Source organism: Acipenser ruthenus, chromosome 11, assembly GCF_902713425.1.
Source record: "Acipenser ruthenus chromosome 11, fAciRut3.2 maternal haplotype, whole genome shotgun sequence".
Classification (NCBI taxonomy): domain Eukaryota; kingdom Metazoa; phylum Chordata; class Actinopteri; order Acipenseriformes; family Acipenseridae; genus Acipenser; species Acipenser ruthenus.
In genome coordinates, this window is record NC_081199.1 from 1,468,599 (window position 1) to 1,493,126 (window position 24,528).

At 41.7% G+C, this 24,528-nt stretch overlaps 5 protein-coding genes across 11 annotated transcripts; 4 read left to right on the top strand and 1 right to left on the bottom strand.

Moving 5' to 3' along the window:
* The first annotated feature begins 1,213 nt into the window (after nt 1–1,213).
* On the top strand, nt 1,214–5,981 carry LOC117426988 (ubiquitin-conjugating enzyme E2 L3). Its single transcript, XM_034045286.3, has 4 exons — nt 1,214–1,362; nt 3,215–3,310; nt 3,987–4,173; nt 4,499–5,981. The coding sequence occupies exons 1-4, from the start codon at nt 1,249–1,251 to the stop codon at nt 4,651–4,653; spliced, it is 552 nt and encodes a 183-aa protein (XP_033901177.1). The 5' UTR covers nt 1,214–1,248; the 3' UTR covers nt 4,654–5,981.
* A 144-nt stretch (nt 5,982–6,125) lies between these two features.
* LOC117426987 (carbohydrate deacetylase-like) lies at nt 6,126–14,608 on the bottom strand. 7 transcript variants are annotated; one of them, XM_059032776.1, is made up of 6 exons: nt 14,449–14,588; nt 13,346–13,524; nt 11,205–11,364; nt 10,503–10,602; nt 7,434–7,489; nt 6,126–7,049 (listed from the first exon to the last, which is right to left on the bottom strand). In XM_059032776.1, the coding sequence occupies exons 2-6, from the start codon at nt 13,507–13,509 to the stop codon at nt 7,029–7,031; spliced, it is 501 nt and encodes a 166-aa protein (XP_058888759.1). In that variant the 5' UTR covers nt 13,510–13,524; nt 14,449–14,588; the 3' UTR covers nt 6,126–7,028. The 7 variants fall into 7 exon arrangements, with proteins under 7 accessions (XP_058888759.1, XP_033901176.2, XP_058888758.1 ...); XM_059032774.1 differs by lacking the exons at nt 6,126–7,049; nt 7,434–7,489 and adding exons at nt 7,876–9,406; nt 9,848–10,025 and having other exon boundaries at nt 13,346–13,555; nt 14,449–14,608; XM_034045281.3 differs by lacking the exons at nt 6,126–7,049; nt 7,434–7,489 and adding exons at nt 7,876–9,406; nt 9,848–10,025 and having other exon boundaries at nt 14,449–14,605.
* A 192-nt stretch (nt 14,609–14,800) lies between these two features.
* Nucleotides 14,801–18,304, top strand: LOC131739349 (uncharacterized). The gene is made up of 3 exons (XM_059032773.1): nt 14,801–15,622; nt 16,238–17,026; nt 17,427–18,304. Exons 1-3 carry the CDS (start codon nt 15,185–15,187, stop codon nt 17,997–17,999), a joined length of 1,800 nt encoding a protein of 599 aa, XP_058888756.1. The 5' UTR covers nt 14,801–15,184; the 3' UTR covers nt 18,000–18,304.
* Nucleotides 18,305–18,798: 494 nt separating this feature from the next.
* LOC131739315 (uncharacterized) lies at nt 18,799–20,538 on the top strand. The gene is made up of 2 exons (XM_059032673.1): nt 18,799–19,608; nt 19,984–20,538. Exons 1-2 carry the CDS (start codon nt 18,799–18,801, stop codon nt 20,503–20,505), a joined length of 1,332 nt encoding a protein of 443 aa, XP_058888656.1. The 3' UTR covers nt 20,506–20,538.
* A 1,077-nt stretch (nt 20,539–21,615) lies between these two features.
* LOC117427089 (stromal cell-derived factor 2-like) lies at nt 21,616–24,322 on the top strand. The gene is made up of 3 exons (XM_034045454.3): nt 21,616–21,895; nt 22,375–22,571; nt 23,629–24,322. Exons 1-3 carry the CDS (start codon nt 21,712–21,714, stop codon nt 23,905–23,907), a joined length of 660 nt encoding a protein of 219 aa, XP_033901345.2. The 5' UTR covers nt 21,616–21,711; the 3' UTR covers nt 23,908–24,322.
* The last annotated feature ends 206 nt before the right edge of the window (nt 24,323–24,528 follow it).

Genomic DNA, 24,528 nt, shown 5'->3' on the forward strand with positions numbered 1-24,528 from the left:
CCGTCTCTCTTCTATTCTCTTGCCTTCTCCTTTTTTTCGCTCCTCCTCCAGCACCTCCCCCTTTCCATTCTCTCCTCCAGTTACATTGCTCCTCACGTAAGTCCCTCCCCTGTGCTCCAACATCTAATTCCTGATTGGTGGTAAGGGCTAAGCGCTGTATCTAATGTTACGCTACACTGTGAAGTCCACACTAACTAGACCCTGTTGTTTATAAGGCTGCTGTAGCACCATGCAGATAAATCGGTATCCATTTATCCTACCCACTACTTGCTCTTAATGGAGTTTACTCTTATAAGCAAATATTTTTACTATAAGGTTAGGTGGTCTTAGTCGAAATCCCTCTCAAACGTAATTATTTACTGTATTAATTTTCTCTTCTTTGATTCAGCTCATATTTACTACTGACTTTAGTGTATTTCATAACTGCTCTTATCTGTACTGTGATATTTTGTAACAACTGTAAGTCGCCCTGGATAAGGGCGCCTGCTAATAAATAATAATAATAATAATAATAATAATAATAATAATAATAATAATAATGATGATGATGATGATGATACATACCACAAAATACTATTTTTGAGAATGGCTTTAGTTATATAGAATACTATTATTATTATTATTTATTTCTTAGCTGACGCCCTTATCCAGGGCGACTTACAATTGTTACAAGATACCACATTATTTGTACATACAATTACCCATTTATACAGTTGGTTTTTTTTTTTACTGGAGCAATCTAGGTAAAGTACCTTGCTCAAGGATACAACACCTGGGATTGAACCCACGACCCTCCGGTCAAGAGTCCAGAGCCCTGACCACTACTCCACACTGCTGCCCTCTAGCGTATTCTATATGCACCACAGAACACACTATACAGTACATTGTGCTACACTTGCGCAGCAGAATCACACGGGTCACTTGCATATGGAAATCAATACACTGACACTGGGTACTTTACATTTAGAAAGAAAAAAAACACATGTATCTTAAATATAAGTAAATCATGATATAGAAAGAAAGTAAAACTAATCAGTTCATTAGCAATCGACTTCTGGAACCTTCTAATGAAGTTTACCTGGGATACCCCCCCCCCCCCCCCCCTCCTCCTTTAAGGTAGAAGCCTGCTGGTCAAATTGTAGCATTGTTTTGAGATTATTAAACGGTGCACTGTAACAGCGTGGCTGTCCTTGTTGTTTCAAATTAAAACGCAGTTCGTTTTTGGCATGGGCGCTGTTAGCGGGTGGCATGTGTTTAATAACCCGAGCAGGAAGGGCCGTGGCTTTAGCCGCCCTGCCGCCGCCGTGTGTTCTGGGAGAATTCACTAGATCCAAGATGGCGGCGAGCAGGAGGTTGGGGAAGGTAAATCTCCCGGTGCATTTGTTTTATTGTTACTATTCGAATTATATATATATATATTTAAAAATAACGGTTCGGTCTCGAACTTAAACAAAGAGTCGCAAGAGAGGCGTGTTAGTCGTTGGACACAGTTTAGATATCGTCGGTTCCCCGTTTAGAAAATGGTGACAAGGCGAATGTAATATAATGATCCTGTCCGAGGCAGAAAAACAACCACCGGCATGCAGGCCAGAACAGTGTCGTAACCGGGTGTTCCCTTTTACACACGACATTTTCACTCTTTAACTCGCGTTCAGAATAGACATTTTGTATACTGTTCGTGTACAATGCTGTTGCGGTGGCGTTAGCCGGGGAATGTTTGTTTTAAAATCTGATTCCGCTCTGGTAATTTGAAAGGACGGTTGGGTTACTTGACTGACACACAGGAAGTGCACAGTCTTTTATTTTCTGAATTGACTGTGAGATTATTATATCCACCGCAACCCGGCTCTGTAGTGTAAAACAACACATAGAAAAGGCAATTTGCCGGTTGAATATTTGTTCTGTGGTTTGTAATTGTGTAATAATGTTAAATCCGCGAACGGATATCTACGTCATTGTTTTACATAATTTGTCATTTTGACTTCAATTATTATTTTTTATCTAAATACATCGAATGTACCGGTGTTTTTATTATCTGCCGTTGCAGTATGAACATTTCAGTATGGTCTGTTTGTTATATTTCTTTCGAAATTAGTGTGATGAATAATCTATTCGACTTTGTTTTTTTAGGAACATACAGATGTAAAATCGGATTCAACTGTAATTTTGTGACGTTATTTTCAGTTTCACTAGTGGCCCAGGGAGGTGTCCTCAAATTGTCAGAAATTAGCTTTAGTTTCGTAGTTCAACGTAAAATTTCTTGGAAAGCCCCACTACGTACACTACAGGCCAATGCAAGAAGCAAAATAAAAACCGAAACTAATGATCATCATAATAAAACACACATGCAGCAGTGCTGCCACACCTGAGTTGCATTGAGATTCCTTGACTGGGCTGATTTAGACACGGGGTAAACACATTAATAATTCGCATTTGATGTAGAATGTAAAAAGTGATCAGCTTGATTTCATGTTACATCCCAATCAGACCATACTGTATTAAACTTTAAAACGACTGTTGAGCTGTGCCATCAGATTCCAAACATCGGAGACCAAGACCTTTTGAATATTGAACAAAGAGCATCGATTATTTTATTTGTTTTTAAATGATCTGATATTTTACCCAAAACAAGTGGGGGATTATATGTGCGCCTATGCTATAGCACATCGGAACAAGCCATGTCACCATGTCAGTGCCATCCACAAAAGCATCATTTTGCCGTTATTAAATGCCGTATCTGCTATTGTAGCAGTCTGTAATCTGTTTTGATGATACAGAAGAAAAAAAGACATCTAGCTGAGCTGATTTCTGTTAAACTTATGAAACCGGTAGAATTACATTCTGGAAGCTAGCAGCCTACTAAATTGTGTTTAGTTAAACTGGTCACTTCTGATTTAGTTTTAGGTCAGTTAATAGTTTCATGCTTAAATTGATACAGTATAATTGTAACTTTTGTTTTCAGTATGTAATGCAAATTCAAGTTACATTTTAAATGAAAAGAATGTCTAGAATGTGCATAGCATGACAACATGTTGTGTAAGGAAAATGACAGGACAGTAACCAGAACAAAGTATACTGTGTTAAAAGTGCTCATTCCACCAAGGCTTAGCCTGAAACCCATGTCGTTCTTATAGACATTATTATAGACGGTGGTGAAAAAAAAGTTTAGTTTGTTTAAAATTTTCCTCAATGTAAATTTTTTTTTTTTTTACAGGAACTTGATGAAATCCGCAAATCTGGAATGAGAAATTTCCGTCACATCATAGTTGACGATTCAAATATTTTGAACTGGCAAGGGCTCATTGTTCCTGTAAGTATCCAATCAAAGTAGGAAATAAAACTATATGGTTTTCATAAAACTTACAAATTGTACTGTATCGGACATTATGGTAAAATGACTGTCATGCTCTTTCAGACACACAGATTTAAATGTAGGCAATTTTGTGTGTTTATAAACCAGGTATTTCATTCCCATACCAACATGCTCTTTGATTGAAATGACATGCTGCACTTGAGCCAGGTGGACTTAGTTCTGGTTTATATGGCATAGGCCTATATACTGTAAAGGAGTTTACTTGTCCACTGTTTCCAAGGTGGAGCTGCACTCCATTTAGCCATTGAGGCATATTTTGTACATGGTCAGGGGCATGCAAGATAAATGGCAGGTGCTGATCAGGCTCAAACTTTAGCCAACAAAACCTCAGTTCTGGATAGATTGACAGCTGGTTTACTGTCATTGTTTCAGTTGAGTTGACCGATTTTAAAGCAGTGCTTTACAGTAGTTGTATACAGGAATTTCATAGACATTTTAGTATGGCTACATATACCACGCTTGAGTGTTAAATGCATACCCACAAACATTTTGGTGCAGCAAAATGACTGCCACGTTTGATTGTTGTTGGTTCAGATTTCAGTTTTGATTCAACGCCATCATAATGTATTTCTTTAACCTTCATCTTTTTAACCTGTTGTATGTTTTCTTAAAGGATAACCCACCATATGACAAAGGAGCCTTCCGGATTGAAATCAACTTTCCAGCAGAGTATCCTTTCAAACCACCCAAGATCACCTTTAAAACAAAGATCTATCATCCCAACATTGATGAGAAAGGGCAGGTGTGTCTGCCAGTCATTAGCGCAGAAAACTGGAAACCAGCTACCAAAACCGACCAGGGTAAGTGCAAATACTATACCTGAAATTGTATTTATTTAAAAGTAATGTAGGGGCTGGGTAGATGGATATACAGACGTACGAAACATTTTTCCTAGGGAATTCCTGTTTTTTATTAAAGTTGTCTAGGTGGTCATTGTAGACAGGTGTCAACTTTCCGCAGATTCATGCATATTGACAATTCCAGTTAAGAATAAAAATGTGACCTTCATTGCAGAGGGGAATAGACAATACCAAGTTATGAACTTCAGTTTGTGAGTGTTCTGGAAGTGGTTTATTGTGTCAAGTTTGAGAACCTGTAGTAATTGTGTGCCTTTTTGTTTTTAAGTTATCCAGTCCCTCATAGCATTGGTGAATGACCCACAACCTGAGCACCCACTGAGGGCTGACTTGGCTGAAGAATACTCAAAGGACCGTAAAAAATTCTTTAAGAATGCAGAAGAGTTTACAAAGAAATATGGTGAAAAGCGACCAGTGGACTAAGACTTGGCTGTTGTGAATCCCACAAAACTCATTCTAGCAGACCCAGAGCAGTGCGTTTCAGAAGCACCTCGAAGCAGGACTCAATGTGGATCACAGACAAGTGCCACCCCATGGTGTTGCTTGTGTCTGTTACTAACTTTCTACTGTTTTCTTAAATCCAAAAAAAATTATTAAAAAATAAAATGCAAAAAAAAAAAGATGGTTTAGAAAATAACCTGTAAAGATGGGATTAAAAATACACACAAAATGTTTTAGTTGTGCTTCGTTTGTTTAAAATCACTGCTTCAGTAGACTATACATATGTTGCGAATATATTTGACTAATGTTATCAACGCCAGATCTTAAGCCCTTCAGGAAAGAAGAAAAAAAATGTTGTGGTGGTTCTGTTAAACTTTCTTTTCTATGCTGTCCCCTGAACTTTGCTTTCTTCCCCACTCCTCCCCTCCCCACGAGAATGTCTTGGTAAAGCAGCAGTCCTGAAGGTGGATGACAACTGTTTCATGTTACTTTTGCATTCTGTGGAACTTGCTTTATCAATTCCCCTAGCATTCAGTTTGTAACATTTAATAATCAGAATTACAGCCTAGTCACCAATTCTAATGTTTACGACATTAAAAAAAAAAAAAAAAAAAAAGTTTTGTTTGTCATTAAAGAATTTGTTACGAGATTACTGCTTACAAATTTTGGATCATAAACGTTTAAAGATTTGTTTTCTTTTTTCAAATAACACAAACAGGTTCTAGTCTCCTTTTCAGTGTAGAAATTGATACATTTCGAGATGGCATTAACTGAAGAAAAAAAAAACATTCCCTGAGACAGCAGCAAAACGCAATGTAGAATATATATATATATATATATATATATATATATATATATATATATATATATATATATAATCAAATGTCACTAAATAAATACAAATGAATATTAACTTGCATGTGTGTCAGAAGTTAATGCAAGTTAGACGGGTAGTAATAGTTACACGCTAAGGGTTTTGCGGAGTCATTGCAGCTACATATGTGAAAAATGCTACCCTTTTAAGAACATACTTTTACAATGTTTGTTGAAATGCAGCAAACATTCTTACAAGTATATGAATATTCAGAGTGCTTGTGCAGTAATTGCGATCCCACATTAGCACTAAATAGTGTAGTTGTCTTTTAATGTGTTAAATGCACTCTTTCCTTGGGTTTACTTTTTCTTTCTGCAGTTATGTTTTCTTTTTTGGGATAGTGATGCTTTGTTAAGTTTCCTGAATGTATTTATGAACACAGCATATTTTCTGAAAATAGCCAAAAATAAAAATGAGGTCTACTTCCTTCCACATACCCCATATCTCTGTAGTGTGGTTATTGAGATCCAAAACAGACCCCAATGCGATTAATAGCAGCAGCATTTATGTGACCTAAAGGTAATGATGTACAGAGGTAAATAAGAGAAGGAACCAATATACAATTCATATGGGATTTTTGTAATTTGGCCCAATATTTAATAATAAACAATAGAATAACCATGCCCAGTTTACTCTGAACTCTAGCAGTCGCTGTGTTCATTTCAGCTGTATGCTAATGGTTTTAGGTATGTGTTGTCTCATTCAAGGTATTTCCTTCACCACTTTGTTTTTCTATAAAAGGTATTGAATCTTCTACACAGCGATGTGCACATCAATACAAGCCGACTGGGGTGCTTACAGGACCAACAGCCATACTACTGTATATAAACAAACATGCGATGATTAATGGAAACAGAAGGGTTTGTTTACCTAAGGAATGATTTCCTAGAGTAAAATTGCCTTTTCATCTGTGGTCAACAAGAGCACCAAATGTAATCACTTTATTTCCCTGGGATGTACCATCACTTTGCTTGGAAAATGTCTTACCTAATAAAAACCTATTGGTATGTCATAAATCTACAAATGCAAATATGTCTTTAATTGCAGATATTTTTACATCCTACTATGCACAGGTGAAAAATAAATTCTACTCTTCGTAGAAATAATGGGCTATTTTTGTCAAAGTCTAGCATGGTCATACATTGAAGCAATTCGAATGCTTGTTTTTTTGCAATTTCTCCACATACATTAATTTCATAATGTGTAAGCATTGAGTATTGCTGCCTTGCTAATCACACAGTGCATAAATCTGTGTCTAAGGGAACCAGGCAAGTAACCAGTCCATGTAGGAAAAAGAGTCGGGAAGGGTTCAGGATGAAAACAAACAGGCAGGAAGAAGAATGGCTTGTTCAGATTGCTAAGGGGAAACGGCAGTGCCACCATGTTTTGCTCTTGCTAGTCTCGTTCAGTGGGAGGATTCCCAGCTTGTATTTCCTTTGAATACCAGGATATGTGTGGGTGGCAGCCTCCTTCACAAACTCACTCATTTCAACCTCTCACACACCTTTTCATGGGAAGAGAACAGATTAGTAAATACAAACAAGCTATTTCAACAGCAAAATAAGAAATCCATTCTGAGTAACAGTGTTGCATATCTATAACATGGTCTTCTATTTCTTAAAATGATATATATATATATATATATATATATATATATATATATATATATATATATATACACACATCTATTAGAAGCATATTGAAGCTATCCATAAACACTAATGAAACGCTGCACTCAGTACTTCTGGAAAGAAAATGAAACCATACAGTACAATCTTGCTGCTTCTTTTAGTAGGCAGCTTGTGTTACAATGTAGATATCTGTGCAGCAATTGGCATGTTTATTATTATTAGTTTGTTTAGCAGGCGCCTTTATCCAGGCGACTTACAGAGACCAGGGTGTGTGAACTGTGCCTCAGCTGCAGAGTCACTTCCAGCATCTCACCTGAAAGACGGAGCACAAGGAGGTTAAGTGACTTGCTCAGGGTCACACAGTGAGAGTTATTTGAACTGGGGACCTACTGGTTACAAGCCCTTTTATTGAACCACTGGACCACACAACCTTTTTAATGGGAAGCTAATAGTTTAGTTGCTTTACCATCTGTAACGGTCCTGCTAAATAGTCTTTATTATGTTCAATTATTAATACCATGGTGAAAAAGTCCTATGCAAACATTCTGAGGTGGAAGGCTGGTACTAGGTAGTATCGATGTCCAGTAATTGAATATTCAGTCAGTATGTGGAGCACAACTCTTATTTTTTTAAAATCTCTTAACTTTTGTGTGGAATGATTTCCACAGACACTAAAACACACATTTAGAACTTCCCTTTATTGTAGATCTTATTGATTCGTCGAGCCCTTCCATCGGGAATTAAAACACAAAACACATTTACCTAATGAGAAAAGCAATGCAAACATGTTTTTATAGAATCCATTTATTACTGTAAAATTACATTCTGATTCTGAGAACATATAGAAATCGTAACAAAAAAGCTAATGTCATCAGTCTTCCTGTCCACGGTGAATATATCATAATTATATAAATAACACAATAATACATCATTATTATCTACAGCATTCCTTCCATCTCTCTCTATACAGAAATGCAGTTGTTGAAATAGACCAGGTAATATCAAACAGTATTTCAAATAGTATTGCAGTGTTATTTTCTTCAAACGTTTATTAAAAAGTGTATCTGCATCTGGTGAAAAAAAGGGTGAATAATGAAATAGCACAGCCGACATCAAAACGGATTGTGTTTCATGATTCTTGAGGTATAAAATCTTCCACATTAATAATGTGTACAAGGATTATGACGGTAAATACAACTGAAGAAACCAAGGCTGCATGCCTTCTAAGACACAATGGACTTCTACTGGCAACAACAGGAGTGCTGACAATATCACTGCCCCCCTTTAACTGAGGTCTTCTGCTTTTCAACACAAGTGGAGTACATGCAAAGATTTCACATGCAACACAATAGAAAACGAAGCTGCTGCATCCTGCTGCAGGTCGCATTGTCAGTGTGCAGCTCGGCCGCTGCAGTGAGTTTGAACTGCGACACACGGGGCTGGTTTCACATCCGTGCTAATCGGGGTCCGTGTGAAACCAGCCGCTCGAGGCACCAGGAGGCAGCAGCAGCTACTTTTCACCTACAGCATGGCCTTTGCTTCTATTCTGTGCTTTGTAATTTGTAATAAGAAGATTATTTCAATCCAACCACAAAAAAAGGATTTTCAAACTTCGGTTTGCAGTCCTTCAGCATGTTGTGATTACCATCACAGGTCCTTTACTAAGCAGCTGCCAGGAAGTGTTACTGCTTAGCATGGCCTCCAGCCGTCTGAAGGACATTCAGAATACCCCAATGCAGTCTTTCACTGGAGCACACAACACTTCCTTCAGTTTGGTTGGGACTCCCGCCCCTTCCACAGCAGTGCCATCCTCAGCACCCTGCACATCTCTACGGCTTGCACGTAAGCGTGCACCACCTACAGGTCTCTAAACGCACACAGCTGGATGTTTTTTTCCTTGTATAAGCGCCGCAGCTCGGGGTCGGTTAGCGTGCGCAGCTCGTGCAGTCGGTCCAGGGACTGGGAGAAGTCGTCGGGACCCTCGCCGCACCCCCCTTCCTGGGGCAGGCTGGGGTAGCCCGGGTGCACCATGAGCTCCACTGTCAACGTGCCGTCACCCTTCTGGGAGCTGTCAGGCACCGCTGTGAGATCACAGCGAGAGCGCGGCTCTGCATTCTCACTGCTGGAGGAGGGTGACGGTGTCCCTACAGCATTCTGCAGGGCTGTTTTTAGACTGGCCACAGACATGCTCTTACCCACTGTGGTGAGACCAATATAGGCGTGGGGCCACCTGAAAAAGAGCAGGTAAATAAATGGTGTTGTTCCAGATGCTTTCCACGTGGGTTACAGCACTTTTGCTGCTCAGTGTATTTGTTTAATGACATGTTCCTAAGCATGTTCTATACATCGGAGCTGGACGCCAGAGCAGAGCAATGGAGTGCTTCCTGTGTTCTGCTTCACAGTGAGGCTGAATGGGGGTCCTCCAACACCATTAGAAATGTGCGGCACACAATAAAATGTTAATGATTATACAAAGATTACAGAGACAGCCGCTTACCATGAGAGACACTCATAAAAGTTATTACGGAGGTAAAGCACGAGATAGTAATTGTTGGCCCAGCTATAACTCTGCTGTGAAACAGCTTTATGGGCTCACAGGGTAACTAAACAATCTGCATTCTTCCAGTCTCAATGTACGGTAAGTTATTCAATAAATAAAAGTCCTCAGTACCTGATGCCGTGCTTCAGAAACACTGGGATGGAGTCGAGGGAGTCCTGCTCCACCTGCAGGTAAAACCCCCGAAGCTGGGGGCTGAGCCAGGTGCAGTGGTGAAGCCCGGGCTCAACAGGGACCCGCGTGAATCGGATCTGATGATCCGACAGCACCCTCGCAAACACATCCCGCACTCCTGCAGCACCGGCAACACAAACAGAGCTGCTTTTGAGAACCCGAGGACAGAAGGAAGCAGACGCTTGAGAGCTGGCTATTCAGCCCATCGAAGCTCGTTCGGGGTTAAACATGTTGATTTGATTCATGCTTACGCTATGAGGGTTGGACAAATAACTGGAACAACCCAACGAGCCCCGCCCCCTAATAAAAAATACCACCTGCTTGTAACTTCCTGTAACCACACCTGTTCCAGCCTGACAATACACTGTACTGCAGCACCTTCATTCCCCCACAGTGGACTTCTTCACATGGATTTTTCTGAATAGTTATTTGCACACAATTGTACAAAATAAAGAGCTGCATGCAATGTTTCCCCGTCTGTCTTTGACCATTTGAAGTCTGATCGTTTTCAGAACCATCCCATGCCATACCACACCATTTCATTTATATAGCGTCGTGCCAAAAGGTCTTACGAGGTTGGCCTGGGACTCCCTACCTGGCAGTACGTGGACATGCTGATGACCGTCCATGTGATGAGGTAGCTGACCGGTCAGTTCACAGAACAGCTGGACCTGTGCCTTCAATTCCTGCTCCACCTGCACAAAATAACACAAAATCGTACAAATCAGCTCAAGTGCTTCATAAACCTCGTTCACCACTCATGGCCTTAATGTAGGCAAGCTTGAATCCTAAAAAAAACGAATGAATCCATTGCATTTGCATCCCTTGCCTGTGACCAGTTTGACCCCTTCATTGTGCTTCCTGTACTTATTGCACACGACAGCAGTGCAGTGTAGCAGTGCCCACACCAAACAGCACAGGGATACTGTTGGCTTTTAAAAGGCTTGTAGCTAATGAAATAATCCCATCAATCTTCCATGTTGTGTGCTTCCATTAGGTTTACTATGGGCAGTTCTGACAGAAACACATGTTATAGCACACACATATCTTCAGGGCTTACTTTCAGATAGGATTTCACTTCCTAGGCTAGTTCAGCTGGAGCTTGGAGCCTGAAGACACTGCTGAGGTGACCTGACCTAGCATGTGAAACAGGAACAGGCGTTCCTGCAGTAAAGCATGCAAACGGTTTGCTTTAACAGGGGCTTCTTTCAAAGCTGTGCATGAACGAATGCAAGGAAATCACGTGCAACTTTCCAAACCCCGGATCTGATGGACCTCTGACTTTGCTTCAACTCACTTCTATCATCTTCAACTGCCCGTTCCTTAATGCCTTCCTGAATCCCATCTTCCCGTGAAAATATCCATCGTCGTTCACAAGGGAAGAACCCTTTGGGAGCGTGTCACAGACTGGAAGGCCCTCTGACAGGTTTGCATGGAGGCCTATAGGAATGCTGTGTCTGTAAGGGAAAGACTCTGATCAGCTCGGAACCTCAACACTGAACATGTTACACAAGCATGGAAATAAGACTCCTGTTGCATGGCACTTTCACCCATTCCAGGTTTTAATACAGGCTTGATTAGCCACAGTCTACTGGGATCAAGCTCAGTCTCATTAGACTCATAGTAAAACCAAACTGCTATGCAACATGAGTCTTATTTCCAGCCCTGAATGGTACAATCTAATGAGGCAGTGGCAAACAGGGTTTCAGTACAGATTGAAAACAATAATTTGCCTATGATCCAGATAAACACAGCTACCACTGCTTATTACTTGAACAGCATCACTCTATAAGCCAATCTATTATAAAGGGTAAAGACCAGAATATGACAGACTGACGCAATTCAGCATGAAGTATATGTCAAGCATGACATTTACTTAGCAAACCACGCCCTAGGGTGTGTAACATAATCTAGGCCCATAGAGAAAAGACACAAGACAAAGTCGAAGCAAACTGAATCACATTTTCCATTACGGCATTGCTGGCCATAAGCAAGACTTGCAAATACTGAACAAGACTGTCTATACTCATAAGAGACAGACTAACCCCAAAGTGAATCAAGAGTCTTCACCTCTACTGTCTATATCACGAGATCTAATCAAGACAGTTAAACCAACAGACAACTACCTCCATGAACTGCAGGAATTGTGAAGCGTTGTGTCCAAACACATAAGTGGTACGTATACTAGCCGTGGACTATTACACTTATCAGTGTGCGTGTACCACAATACTCTATATGTAAGGTGGCTCTGTGTTCAGCGAGACAGTTCAGGCTTTTCAACTCACAACCCAGTGCATTCTGGTATGTTTTACCTGTCTCAGGTACCATGCTTACCTTTAAGAGAAGCAGGACTACGTTTACCAGAATGCATTGGGTTGTGAGTTGAAAAGCCTGAACTGTCCCAAACTGTCCAGCTGAACACGGAGCCATATGGTCACCTTATGTATATAGAAAGCAGCGCCCGGAGTGCATTCCCTTTACATTCCAACAGGTTTTAGATTCAGGGCCACAGGCTACATCCAGCTATACTGAGAGTCAAATGTTATGGTTACTACTTGCAGCAGCGGGGTGTTATAACTGACTCAATCAAACTCTATGTACAGCTCGGGAATCAAAAGAGACATTAAAAAAAGGGGGTTTTGCCAAAAGCGTTGACCAGAAAACTCTTCACACCTGCATCACTCTATAATAGAATCAATTTAAATAAACTAAATAAACATAAACATGCCTTCTGGATCAGTGGCTCTGACACTAATGGAAAACCATCTGGTGTGTACGGCCAACTCTTTAGCAGTGTGTGCCAGAGCTAAACTAAAACCAATTCGAATAAAATAAAAATCTTGCGTCCAACGTGTCTTCAAAGGACTCGCGCATTTCCTCGATATATGGAGATTATTATTATTATTCATTTCTTAGCAGACGCCCTTATCCAGGGCGACTTACAATTGTTACAAGATATCACATTATACATTATTTCACATTATTTTTTTACATACAATTGCCCATTTATACAGTTGGGTTTTTACTGGAGCAATCTAGGTAAAGTACCTTGCTCAAGGGTACAACAGCAGTGTCCCCACTGGGGATTGAACCCACAACCATCCGGTCAAGAGTCCAGTGCCCTAACCACTACTCCACACTGCTGCCCCGGTAGCGAAGAGGATTCGATCGCCCCTTGGAATCTTGATCAAAGTTTCAGCTGGGGCAATTCATCCAATAGCGCTTTTTTACAAGACCCGTCCACTGATCAACGTGACTCAAACTCTGACCCAGGCAGCCAGCTGTCCTTATCTCAACATCTCGACTTTAATGAATTGCTGGAAGAATGTTTCGTTTTTGCAAATACCGTGGATAAATTTAACGCTTATAATAACAGCCAAGTGCACATTTCCAGATGTGGTACAATTAGAGAGTATCAGAGAGAGATAAAAAGGATACCTTTTAGATATTTCAGCGGCCTCCTCCGCGGCCATGCCGTTAACCAGTAGAGACACATTGGAGATCGCCCCCTTCTGAAAGCATTCCACTATGCCTCGATTCCTCCGCGCACAGTACCCGAAGTCATCTCCCGTCACCACTAACTTTACTCGCGGCTGGGGCATTCTCCAACACCGGAGCTAACCAGAGAGGGAACAGCCAATACGGGCTCTGATAACAAAGTGCATACAATGAAGAAAAAAAAAAAAAGAGGAGTGGCTTCTCTTCGTTTCATCAGTGCTGACGGGAAACTCAACGCTTCAGATACGACTTGTAACATATTCTCACAACAAGAATTTCCATGGAAAAAAAGCGTCTTTATCACAAAGCTGCGTCATTGATTAGGCTACCCAATCAGGCTAACTTCCCTGCAGCAAATGGAATACACGTATTTCAAGTATGCGCGGCTGTAATACAGTACAATGGGCTACTGCAATACTACCGGACAGCTTGGCATTCTTTCCATTTTTAAAAAGCGAAATCATTTCTACTAAAGTAATTGAATAATATGAATGCGCTCATATTGTTAAACAAGTTCAATACAATATGGGATTTCTCCTAAAAAAAAAACATTTTAAAAGCATTGATTTGTTAACGGTTTAATACTTGTAGTAATGTGTAGTGATGTACCGAGTGTAAAATCCCATTATTACATAAAAACAAACACATGATCCATGTAGGTGTACTTCCAGTCACTTTAAATCGCCCCGACTTTTTTTTTTTTTTTTAATGTAGCGCTACCTTTAATGCACCTCCCCTTTATTGTGGCACCACACAGCTGTCACGTCTGAATTGGCAGCCCTGGAATAGACATGTGCTTTAAATAAGCCTTTACACCCTCGCACTGAACTGCAGAATCGAGTATAAATACAGAAATACTACGATTATCACGCCTGTAATCAACAGCAACGCGGCAGAGATACATGGAGAAAATAAACCGTGCTATCCAGTTAACACAGCGGCTCCGTTTCAAATGCAAACTACCTGATGAAATGGAAGAAGGAAATCAATAGCTCCGTCTCACTTAGTTCTAGTTAGTGGATCTAATAACAGTATGCGCTTACCCATCATAAACCCACGCGGAGATCCATCAATGCCACGGATCACAGTACAGACAGAGAACCAGCCGGAATAGCTTGGTTAAAGTGCGGTTTCTGTAGCAGTTATTCGGTTCCTTTTCCGGGGTTAGCGCCCTCTGGTGCTAACCCTTGGTGAAGCCTGTTTTACTAAGATGTGACAAACAGGACCCTATACAGAATGTGTTATGCATGTGTTTGTTTGTGTGTTTATTTGGGATATTTAAAACACCTTCTTATTTTCGCATATTTTTTGTCTTCACAATAACACTGCTATGAAGACGCTGGTCGGTAGTGCCGTTGAACACAAGTCTCTTTATTACACATCCTTTCCCTCGACCCGACGACACACAGCGGCACAGCAACAGCAACAGGTCACGGCGCTACTGAAACACAGGCCAGTCCTAGAGGATCTAGTTTGCCACAAGCAAATATAAAAATAACAAACATTTGCATACGTTTATTCAAATAAGGTACTGGAGACAACCGATAAAAACACAGACAGATAACAACCAATGAGCGATAACACACGCGCACAGTCCAGAGGGCACGGCCCCGCCTGGTGCAGCGTCATACATTATTACTGGTCATAAATGCTCTTATTGTCGTCATAAGAACTCGATTGTGACGGTGGCGTCATGTCTACGATCGAAAGGTTCTTAAAGTACAAAACACGCTAGAATGGCTTTCTCCAATCGGTGTTTTGTTTTTTCAGATACCATGCATGGCAGCTTTCTTGTGGACATTTAGCATCCTCGCTTTGGATCTAATTCCCGTTTGTTTTTGCACTCAGAATATGGCAGTATATAAGAAAAATCTTGCGTCCAACGTGTCTTCAAAGGACTCGCGCATTTCCTCGATATATGGAGATAGCGAAGAGGATTCGATCGCCCCTTGGAATCTTGATCAAAGTTTCAGCTGGGGCAATTCATCCAATAGCGCTTTTTTACAAGACCCGTCCACTGATCAACGTGGCTCAAACTCTGACCCAGGCAGCCAGCTGTCCTTATCTCAACATCTCGACTTTAATGAATTGCTGGAAGAATGTTTCGTTTTTGAGGCTCTTCAAAATGTGGTTTCCGAGTTTGATGCGAATCCTGTCCCTCTCAGCAAGGCAGAGCGGCCATCATCTCATAACAGCGTCCCGGTTGGAAATGAACATGTGAGTCGCATTCTAAACCCTTCAAATGATAGGACAGCTGGACTTTAATCAAACACTTTTGCCTAACGAATGTCGGTGTTTTGTAAATTAATTAGGCAAAAAACACAAGCCGTTTTCTGTCCATGTTCCATTGAACAGCAATGTACAAGCAGTAAATGTCAGCTGACTACCATTGTAGTCCTATTGTTGGGGTTATCAGAGGACGCCATTTACCTGTCTCGGGTACCTTTCACAGCAGGACTACACTTACCAGAATGCACTGGGGTGTGACCGTGAAAAGCTGGACTGTCCCAGTGTACATGGAGTCCAATGATAACCCTACTGTGCACGAATGCCAGAACTAACTTCACGTTGTGACATTATGGATGTCCAAATGACCGAGACACACGAACAAACGAGCAAACAAATCCAATTTTCTGCCCACTATGATATTTTAATATGATTATAAACATATGAATAAACAGTGGCACTAGCACTTTCAATTGCACTCTGCATTTTCAAGATCTTGTTTGCTGTTTAATTAAATACATATGACTGCTTTGTTGGGGAGACTTGGTGTAATCGATCTAATCCCTTATATTATTATTTTTTTATTATTATTTGTTTCTGATTCAGGTTTATTTTGCCCCTGACAACAGGGCAGCATCTGAGCAACATATTGACTCCACCATGCCTCCAATACACTCCTGCTTGTCCTCTTCGTCTCTGATGCAGTCCGCAAGCTCTAGAGACAGCATCCGAGCTCTCAAAGTTGATGACAGTTCCAACTGGGGGTATTCATCCATGGACAGCCCACTTCCACAAACATCCACTGATCAATACGACTCACCATCCTGTCTCAGCATAAGTTCTACATCTTCTCTAAATGGGGAACTCCTGCAAGAACGTTTAGATTTTGAAGCTTTCCAGAATGGGGTTTCGCAGTTTGGTCAGAAGCTTGTCCCGGACACCAATGTGGACGGTAGCCCGCGATCATCTTGTAACAGCACCAGGTCCAAGAAAGTCCTCAAAATTCTGAACCTGGTAGAAAGGGAATTTGAGCTGGGTGATCGTGTGAATAACACGCCAACCCCTTCAAATGACAGAGCGCAAACAGATTCACACAGCTCTTCTCCTGGGGAGCACTGGTCATCCACAGGGGTGTGCCCTGTCAGAAAGCTGTCTATAAACGGGAACAAGGAATCTAAAGTAGACAAAAAGAAATATGTATTAATCCTAGAAAAACTCAGCAGCGACATTGTTGATGAGCGTTTAAAGACAGACAATCTCGAGGCTGAGCCCACGCAGGACCAAGAGCTAATCGAGAGCCTGAAAGCTGCACCTCAGGATTCGACTGAGCCACCAGCAGACAGACAGACAGACAGAGAAGCAGACACTTCTGATCATGATGTCAAACAGACCATGGTACACACAGCAACTATGGATGTAACTGATGTATTGTATTGGTTCTGTCCAGCATATTGGCGCGTTTAAAACGTGTTACACCTGGATGTTTAATAATCTGTGCTAAAGTTAAACACTTGGGTTTAGAGTGATGATGTTAATAAACTCACACCATTCATTTAGTAAGATGCGAGTTTTTTCTCGCTCTATTTTGATATAACAATGTATAAATATTAACTTTAAGCTGACGGGTCTATTGTTCACTCATTTCAGAACTAATGTTATATTTTAACTATTTAAGAAGACGGAGTTATTGAAACACACAAACAAACAAAAAGACATGTACATTGCTTAGTGCCTATTTGACACTATATTTAAAATATATATGTTTGTGTTTGTGTTTGTGTTTGTGTACTTACAGCAGCATCAAGTGGAATACAGCCAAGAGAAGAGATCTCATGAACTACAGGCAAAGGAAGACAAAAGCAAAGAGAAAAACAGAAAACTAAAAGAAAGTGACATTTCCACCCAAGAACAAGAGCCCAGCTCCCCCGGGGTGTCGGAGACCACTAGAATTATTACCGATGCTTTTGCGAATTTATGTCGCAGAACCAAAAAACAAGTTGAACTTGAGCAGAAACTTGGCTTTTGTTTGCTTCCTTTCAAAAGTAGAATTAGCAGACGTGCGCTCCTCGCTGAGAGCCTAGAGCCGCGTTTGAGCCTCAATGAGCAGCCAGTCAATCCGCACAGACAAGGCTGCGTGGCGTCGCTTCCCGAGTGGGCATGCCCGAGCCAGCCTGACTACCTGGAGCGCGCTGAGCACGGAGGATCCAGAAGCAGAAGCAGCTTCCCTGTGGAAACAGCGCGGGCCTGCTCAGCGGCCCCCCCGTGGATCCCGTCTGCACGCAACAAACACAAAAGTGGACAGGAAAAGTGCTCCGTAAAGACACACAGATTTTACTACAAGACAGAGCACAATAAAAAGTATTTGTAAGAAAATGTGTAAGACTATAGAGCTGGAGGACATTGAATACCACTTTGTAAATGATGATGAAGATGAAAATGATGATGAAGATGACGATGATGATGATGATGATGATGATGATTATTATTATTAGTAGTAGTAGTAGTAGTAGTAGTAGTAGTAGTAGTAGTAGTAGTAGTAGTAGTAGTAGTAGTAGTAGTAGTAGTATATTATTTCAGTATAATGCAGTATTTTCAATATTTTAAATGTTATGGGTGGGGGTGATAGTTGGTGTATGTCTTTATTAAACATTATCAAACGTTACTAACTTGCAACCGACTTGAAAACTCTTTTAATATGTATTTCTTCCAGGGGATCAATCCGCAGAAATGAATGTTGTGCTTGAGGGCTTGATCCTACACGTCCCCTTTAGTGACTTCACAATGACACGCTCCTAGTGGTTTGCTTTCTTTTTGAATGTGCTTATTTATCTATAAGATAGATAAACACATAACAGTCACTAATACTTTATTGCAATTGTACTTTTTAGATACCGGCTTATTGTCTATCTGTAAAAAATAACAAATTAAAAAAACACACATGCCAAATACTGAACTGCATGTAAAACAAGAGACCTCACAATGACTCGATTATGACGATTATGACATGGAGGGAAATACAGGGCTATTAAAACACAAAGCGCGCCTGAATATCGCGGCTTTTCATTAGCTGGAGGATTCATCATTTATTTTTCGCTTTGCGTGCGATTCAGGTTTTTTCTTTTTCTTCCTTTCTTTTCTTTTCTTTTTTTTTTTTGCCCTGAAAAAAAATGGCAGCATCTGAGAAAAATATGGACTCCAACGTGTCCGGAATAGACCGCCGCGTTTCTTCTTCGACTCTTATATACCGCGCAAGTTACAGAGATTGCAAAGAGGATATGATTGGAGATATAAAACGTGATGACAGTTCCTGCTGGGAGAACTCCAAATGCAGTCCGTTTCCAGGGGAGTCATCCACTTTCCAACTGGACTCCAAACCGTTTCTCTGTGTGCCGCCTTCTTCCTCGTCTCAGTACGGCGACCTTGGGGAATTCTTAGAAGAGGTGGGCGTTTTTGACGCTCTTCTGAACCTGGTTTCGGAGTTGGTTCAGAAGTTTGTATTGACCACCAAGAAAGATGGGAGTCTGCTGTTTGACATCAAGTTCGGGTCTTTGAATAACAGCGCCAAGTCAGAGGAAGAGTTTAACATCCTCGACATTGTAGGAAGCGAATTTGAGCTGGGTGATCGTGTGAATACCACGCCAACCCCTTCAAATGACAGAGCGCAAACAGATTCACACAGCTCTTCTCCTGGGGAGCACTGGTCATCCACAGGGGTGTGCCCTGTCAAAAAGCTGTCTATAAACGGCAACAAGGAATCTACAGTAGACAAAAAGAAATATGTATTAATCCTAGAAAAACTCAGCAGCGACATTGTTGGTGAGCGTTTAAAGACAGACAATCTCGAGGCTGAGCCCACGCAGGACCAAGAGCTAATCGAGAGCCTGAAAGCTGCACCTCAGGATTCGACTGAGCCACCAGCAGACAGACAGACAGACAGAGATGCAGACACTTCTGATCATGATGTCAAACAGACCATGGTACACACGGCAACTATGGATGTAACTGATGTATTGTATTGGTTCTGTCCAGCATATTGGCGCGTTTAAAACGTGTTACACCTGGATGTTTAATAATCTGTGCTAAAGTTAAACACTTGGGTTTAGAGTGATGATGTTAATAAACTCACACAATTCATTTAGTAAGATGCGAGTTTTTTCTCGCTTTATTTTGATATAACAATGTATAAATATTAACTTTAAGCTGACGGGTCTATTGTTCACTCATTTCAGAACTAATGTTATATTTTAACTATTTAAGAAGACAGAGTTATTGAAACACACAAACAAACAAAACATGTACATGCCTATTTGACACTATATTTAAAAAATATGTTTGTGTTTGTGTACTTACAGCAGCATCAAGTGGAATACAGCCAAGAGAAGAGATCTCATGAACTACAGGCAAAGGAAGACAAAAGCAAAGAGAAAAACAGAAAACTAAAAGAAAGTGACATTTCCACCCAAGAACAAGAGCCCAGCTCCCCCGGGGTGTCGGAGACCACTAGAATTATTACCGATGCTTTTGCGAATTTATGTCGCAGAACCAAAAAACAAGTTGAACTTGAGCAGAAACTTGGCTTTTGTTTGCTTCCTTTCAAAAGTAGAATTAGCAGACGTGCGCTCCTCACTGAGAGTCTAGAGCCGCGTTTGAGCCTCAATGAGCAGCCAGTCAATCCGCACAGACAAGGCTGCGTGGCGTCGCTTCCCGAGTGGGCATGCCCGAGCCAGCCTGACTACCTGGAGCACGCTGAGCACGGAGGATCCAGAAGCAGAAGCAGCTTCCCTGTGGAAACAGCGCGGGCCTGCTCAGCGGCCCCCCGTGGATCCCGTCTGCACGCAACAAACACAAAAGTGGACAGGAAAAGTGCGCCGTAAAGACTCAAGTTGCCCACATGTCTGTTTACCAAACCCAGCACAATAAATGGCCTTTTAGGTTTTCCTGAGTGAAAACATTGGTTCGAATTGTTATGAAACTAGAATTATTATTGTTGTTGTTGGTGTAGTTGCTGTACTGTCCAGTATGTTGAAGTTTAAAGCAGTGTATAGTGATATTAAACATCATCAAGCGATGCTTGAATTGCAGCTGATGAAAAAAGAAAAATATATTTTTTATGTCATTCTTTCAGTGGCGCAATATATAGAAATAACTACTGCATTTATATACTTGTTGCAATAATAATAATAATAATAATAATAATAATAATAATAATAATAATAATAATAATAATATAATGGAGAGGGAGGGAGGGAGAGGGGTCTCTGCTCCAGCACATACTCCCTCAATCACTTCAAGATGACACACTTTTTTTTAAAACTGCTATTATTTATTATGTATCATTGTATTAACTTCCAAGAATGAACCGTGTTCACGCATGCAGTAGCTCAGCTACGGAGCAGCAGGTGTCGTGTCGCGGTGAGCGGTTCAGAATGACTCGCGTGAATCAGGGTGACAGGAAGCCTCGGGTCCAGCAGATAAAACTTCCTTTGGTGAGATGTAAACAAACGGTGTCCCAAAATTATGGCCACCGTATAGCCTACTCGTATACCTTTTCAAATATATATATCAAAAGTGACCATAACGCTCTATTTGTAAAAGAGATAACACTTGTTTTTGTTACGAGCAATATCATTTTAAATGGTATCAGCTCAAGTTCGGGATGGTCCCTCTCTGCCCCAGGTGTAGCACTATCTAAAAACACGATCAGGCTGATGGCACCTGCAGTCTTGTATCAGCGCGAATTCCCTATTTACCTGGGCTACAGGTGCACTGTTCACACACGCGCACAGAATCTTCATACCCCAGTTAAAATTCCCGGCAGTTCATTGGCTGCCTGGGGAAACCACGAAGACAAATCAGAAGTAACTGCGTGTGCTGAAACCTGGAGCAACAGGCAACCAATCAGAGTAACAGCACAACGCGTTTCCACGAACTCCTTTTTGGCCAATCAGGAAGCACAGTGTGGACCAACACTTCCGGGACCGCTAGTTGTCAAGACGTGATTGGTTGGAGGTTATGGCTTTGAAGAGGAAGAAGCGACTCGTGTTTCCCTTAGTATAAAGAGAAAAGTCATTGTTAGCGCAATGAGCTTTATCCTAGTTTTACACGAGTACGGCTTCATGAAGCTGTTATTTGTTTTGCTTTGTGTTTTATCACAAGGCGAGGGCTCCGACGAGTTCAATTATGTGACCTGCGGATCTGTGGTAAAACTACTGAACACCCGGCACAACGTTAGACTCCACTCGCACGATGTGAAGTACGGTTCAGGTCGGTGTAAATGTGGCATACTTAGAAGTGCTGCATAGTGTGTGTTTTCTGAATTACACATAAACATAACTGGTACACATAATGACGCCAGAGCAGCGAGTTGCTTGCTTAGCAGAACTGTATTGGGTTCTGATAGGAATGCAGTTATTGACAGAAACGCCGCCGCTGCTGTTGTGATAAAGTATATAAATATAGCCTTGAATAATAACCTGTGTGAACGTGTTGCGCAAACTGCCACTGGTAAGTTGAAGCCTCAAGACTGAGAAGCCGTGAAGAGCGAGGGAGATGCACTGAAGGAGTCTGAAATCCCAGGCTTGTTAAGCAGCTGCACTCCGTGCTTGTGTGAGGAAAGCTCTCCTGATTTCACCAGCACTGCAGGGCGCTGTTATTCGAACGGAGCCCTTCCCTTCTTTGCAGTATAGGTTGGCTGCTCTGCAGTTCTCCTCTGCCTATTTATTAAGTGCTGTCGTTTGCCACAGGAAGCGGTCAGCAGTCGGTGACCGGGGTAGAGGCTGCAGACGATGCTAACAGCTACTGGCGGATCCGTGGGAAGCCAAACAATGCGTGCCAGCGCGGGGCGCCAATCAAATGCGGCCAGACCATCAGACTGACACACATGAGCACCGGGAGGAACCTGCACAGCCATCACTTTGTTTCACCACTGTCAGGCAACCAGGTAAGCACACAGACCGACAGACAGACAGACAGGCAGGCAGAGAGAAAGACACACAGACAGACACACACAGACAGACAGGCAGAGAGAAAGGCACACGCAGACACACAGGGACACACAGACAGACAGACAGACAGACGAGCAGAGAAAGGCACACACAGACAGGCAGACAGACAGGCAGAGAGAAAGACAGACAGACAGACAGACAGGCAGAGAGAGACACAGACACAGGCAGAGAGAAAGACACAGACAGACAGGCAGAGAGAGACACACAGACACACAGGCACACACAGACCGACAGACAGGCAGAGAGAAAGACACACAGACAGACACACACACACAGGTACAGACAGACAGACAGACAGACAGACAGAGAGAAAGGCGCGCACACACACTGACAAAACAAGAGCTAGGTAATCCTTGCAAACATCCATGCAGTGGCGTAGGCTATAGAGATGGGTGTTTTTGAATGCAAGGGGTTTAACACAGCAAATCTGTTTACACTGGGATCTACCTGAGTGCTCACTGGAGACACGATGGTGACACAGTGTAGCCAAGGAACTGGAATGACGGTCCTGTCTGGCATGTGTAAGATGTTTAATGTGTGTTCAGCTGGGGAAGCTCCTCTGAGACCTGCATCTCACTTCCAAGGGTCCTCACGAGAGTGAGCAGGCAGGCACACTGCGAGGATTCTTAATATAACAGCAGAGAGTGATAGGAGGTGTTAAATGGGGGGTCTTGTTACCCATGATTTGCTGTTTCCATCTGGCTGTTTTCATGGCCCTGCCTTTTTTTTTTATTATTATTATTATTATTATTATTATTATTATTATTATTATTATTATTATTATTATTATTATTTTTTACTGCATGCTGCTGTTGAAAATCATTCAAAGAGGGCTGCATGTTAAATCACATGTAGGTGTTAGGGTTACATGTAGGTGTGGTACGGATGCCCGTTTTCAGACTGTCCCGTGGGCACATTGTGGACGGCTCTGCACTCTGCTGCTGTTCTAAAGGCTTGAACAGACCCTGAGGTTTCCATGCGTTTCTCCCACAGGAAGTGAGTGCCTTCGGGGAGAGCGGGGAAGGAGATGACCTGGACGTGTGGGCGGTGCAGTGCAGCGGGACGTACTGGGAGCGGGACGATGACGTGCGCTTCAAACACAGCGGCACAGACGTGTTCCTGAGCATCACCGGGGAGCAGTACGGGCACCCCATCAGAGGGCAGAAGGAGGTCCATGGCATGCAGGGGCCCAATTCCAACAGTCAGTGGAAGACCATGGAGGGTGTGTTCATCAAGCCCAGCACTGAGCCCCTGAGACACGATGAACTGTGAGCTGGTCTGCTGTGTGTTCGGACCAGGAAGGGACTCGTCACCATGTCCTCAAGTATGAAGGCTTTTGAAAATGGGCCCTGTGTGTTTCCCTTGCATTTTGAAAGATCAATGTGATGCTTCCTGTAGCACACGCTTCTGTTATTTATAATGCTCGGGAGTTACTGTGTTGAATTTTACTTTGTGTTGATTTTTTTTTTTTCTTTTATTATTGTTAAGGCTGTATAGGTTGAAAAAGTTTTAAAGAAAATTAAAATATTAAAAATCTCTCTAATCGAATACTGTATGTGAAAATCAATGTAAAATTTGAAAGAAAATACAGAAGTTAAATATAAAGATGAATGTGAATCCTAAATCATTGAAAAAATGACTGTTTAAAAGGTAAACCACGTTTATATTAAAATGTTTAAACATTGAATCTATTGGGCTACGCTGATGTGCAGCCATAGCTTCTTTTTTTTTCGTGGTCTGCTGTAAAGAGATTAATTGCAAAGGTATAAACAGCAGTGGCTTTGAATACTGCCTTCACTGGAAAGCTATATCAATTTAAATTACCACGTGGTTCAAACTAAAACCTGGACTGGAATGTCCCTCCAGGATCGTCCACCTCTCCGCTTCAGTGGT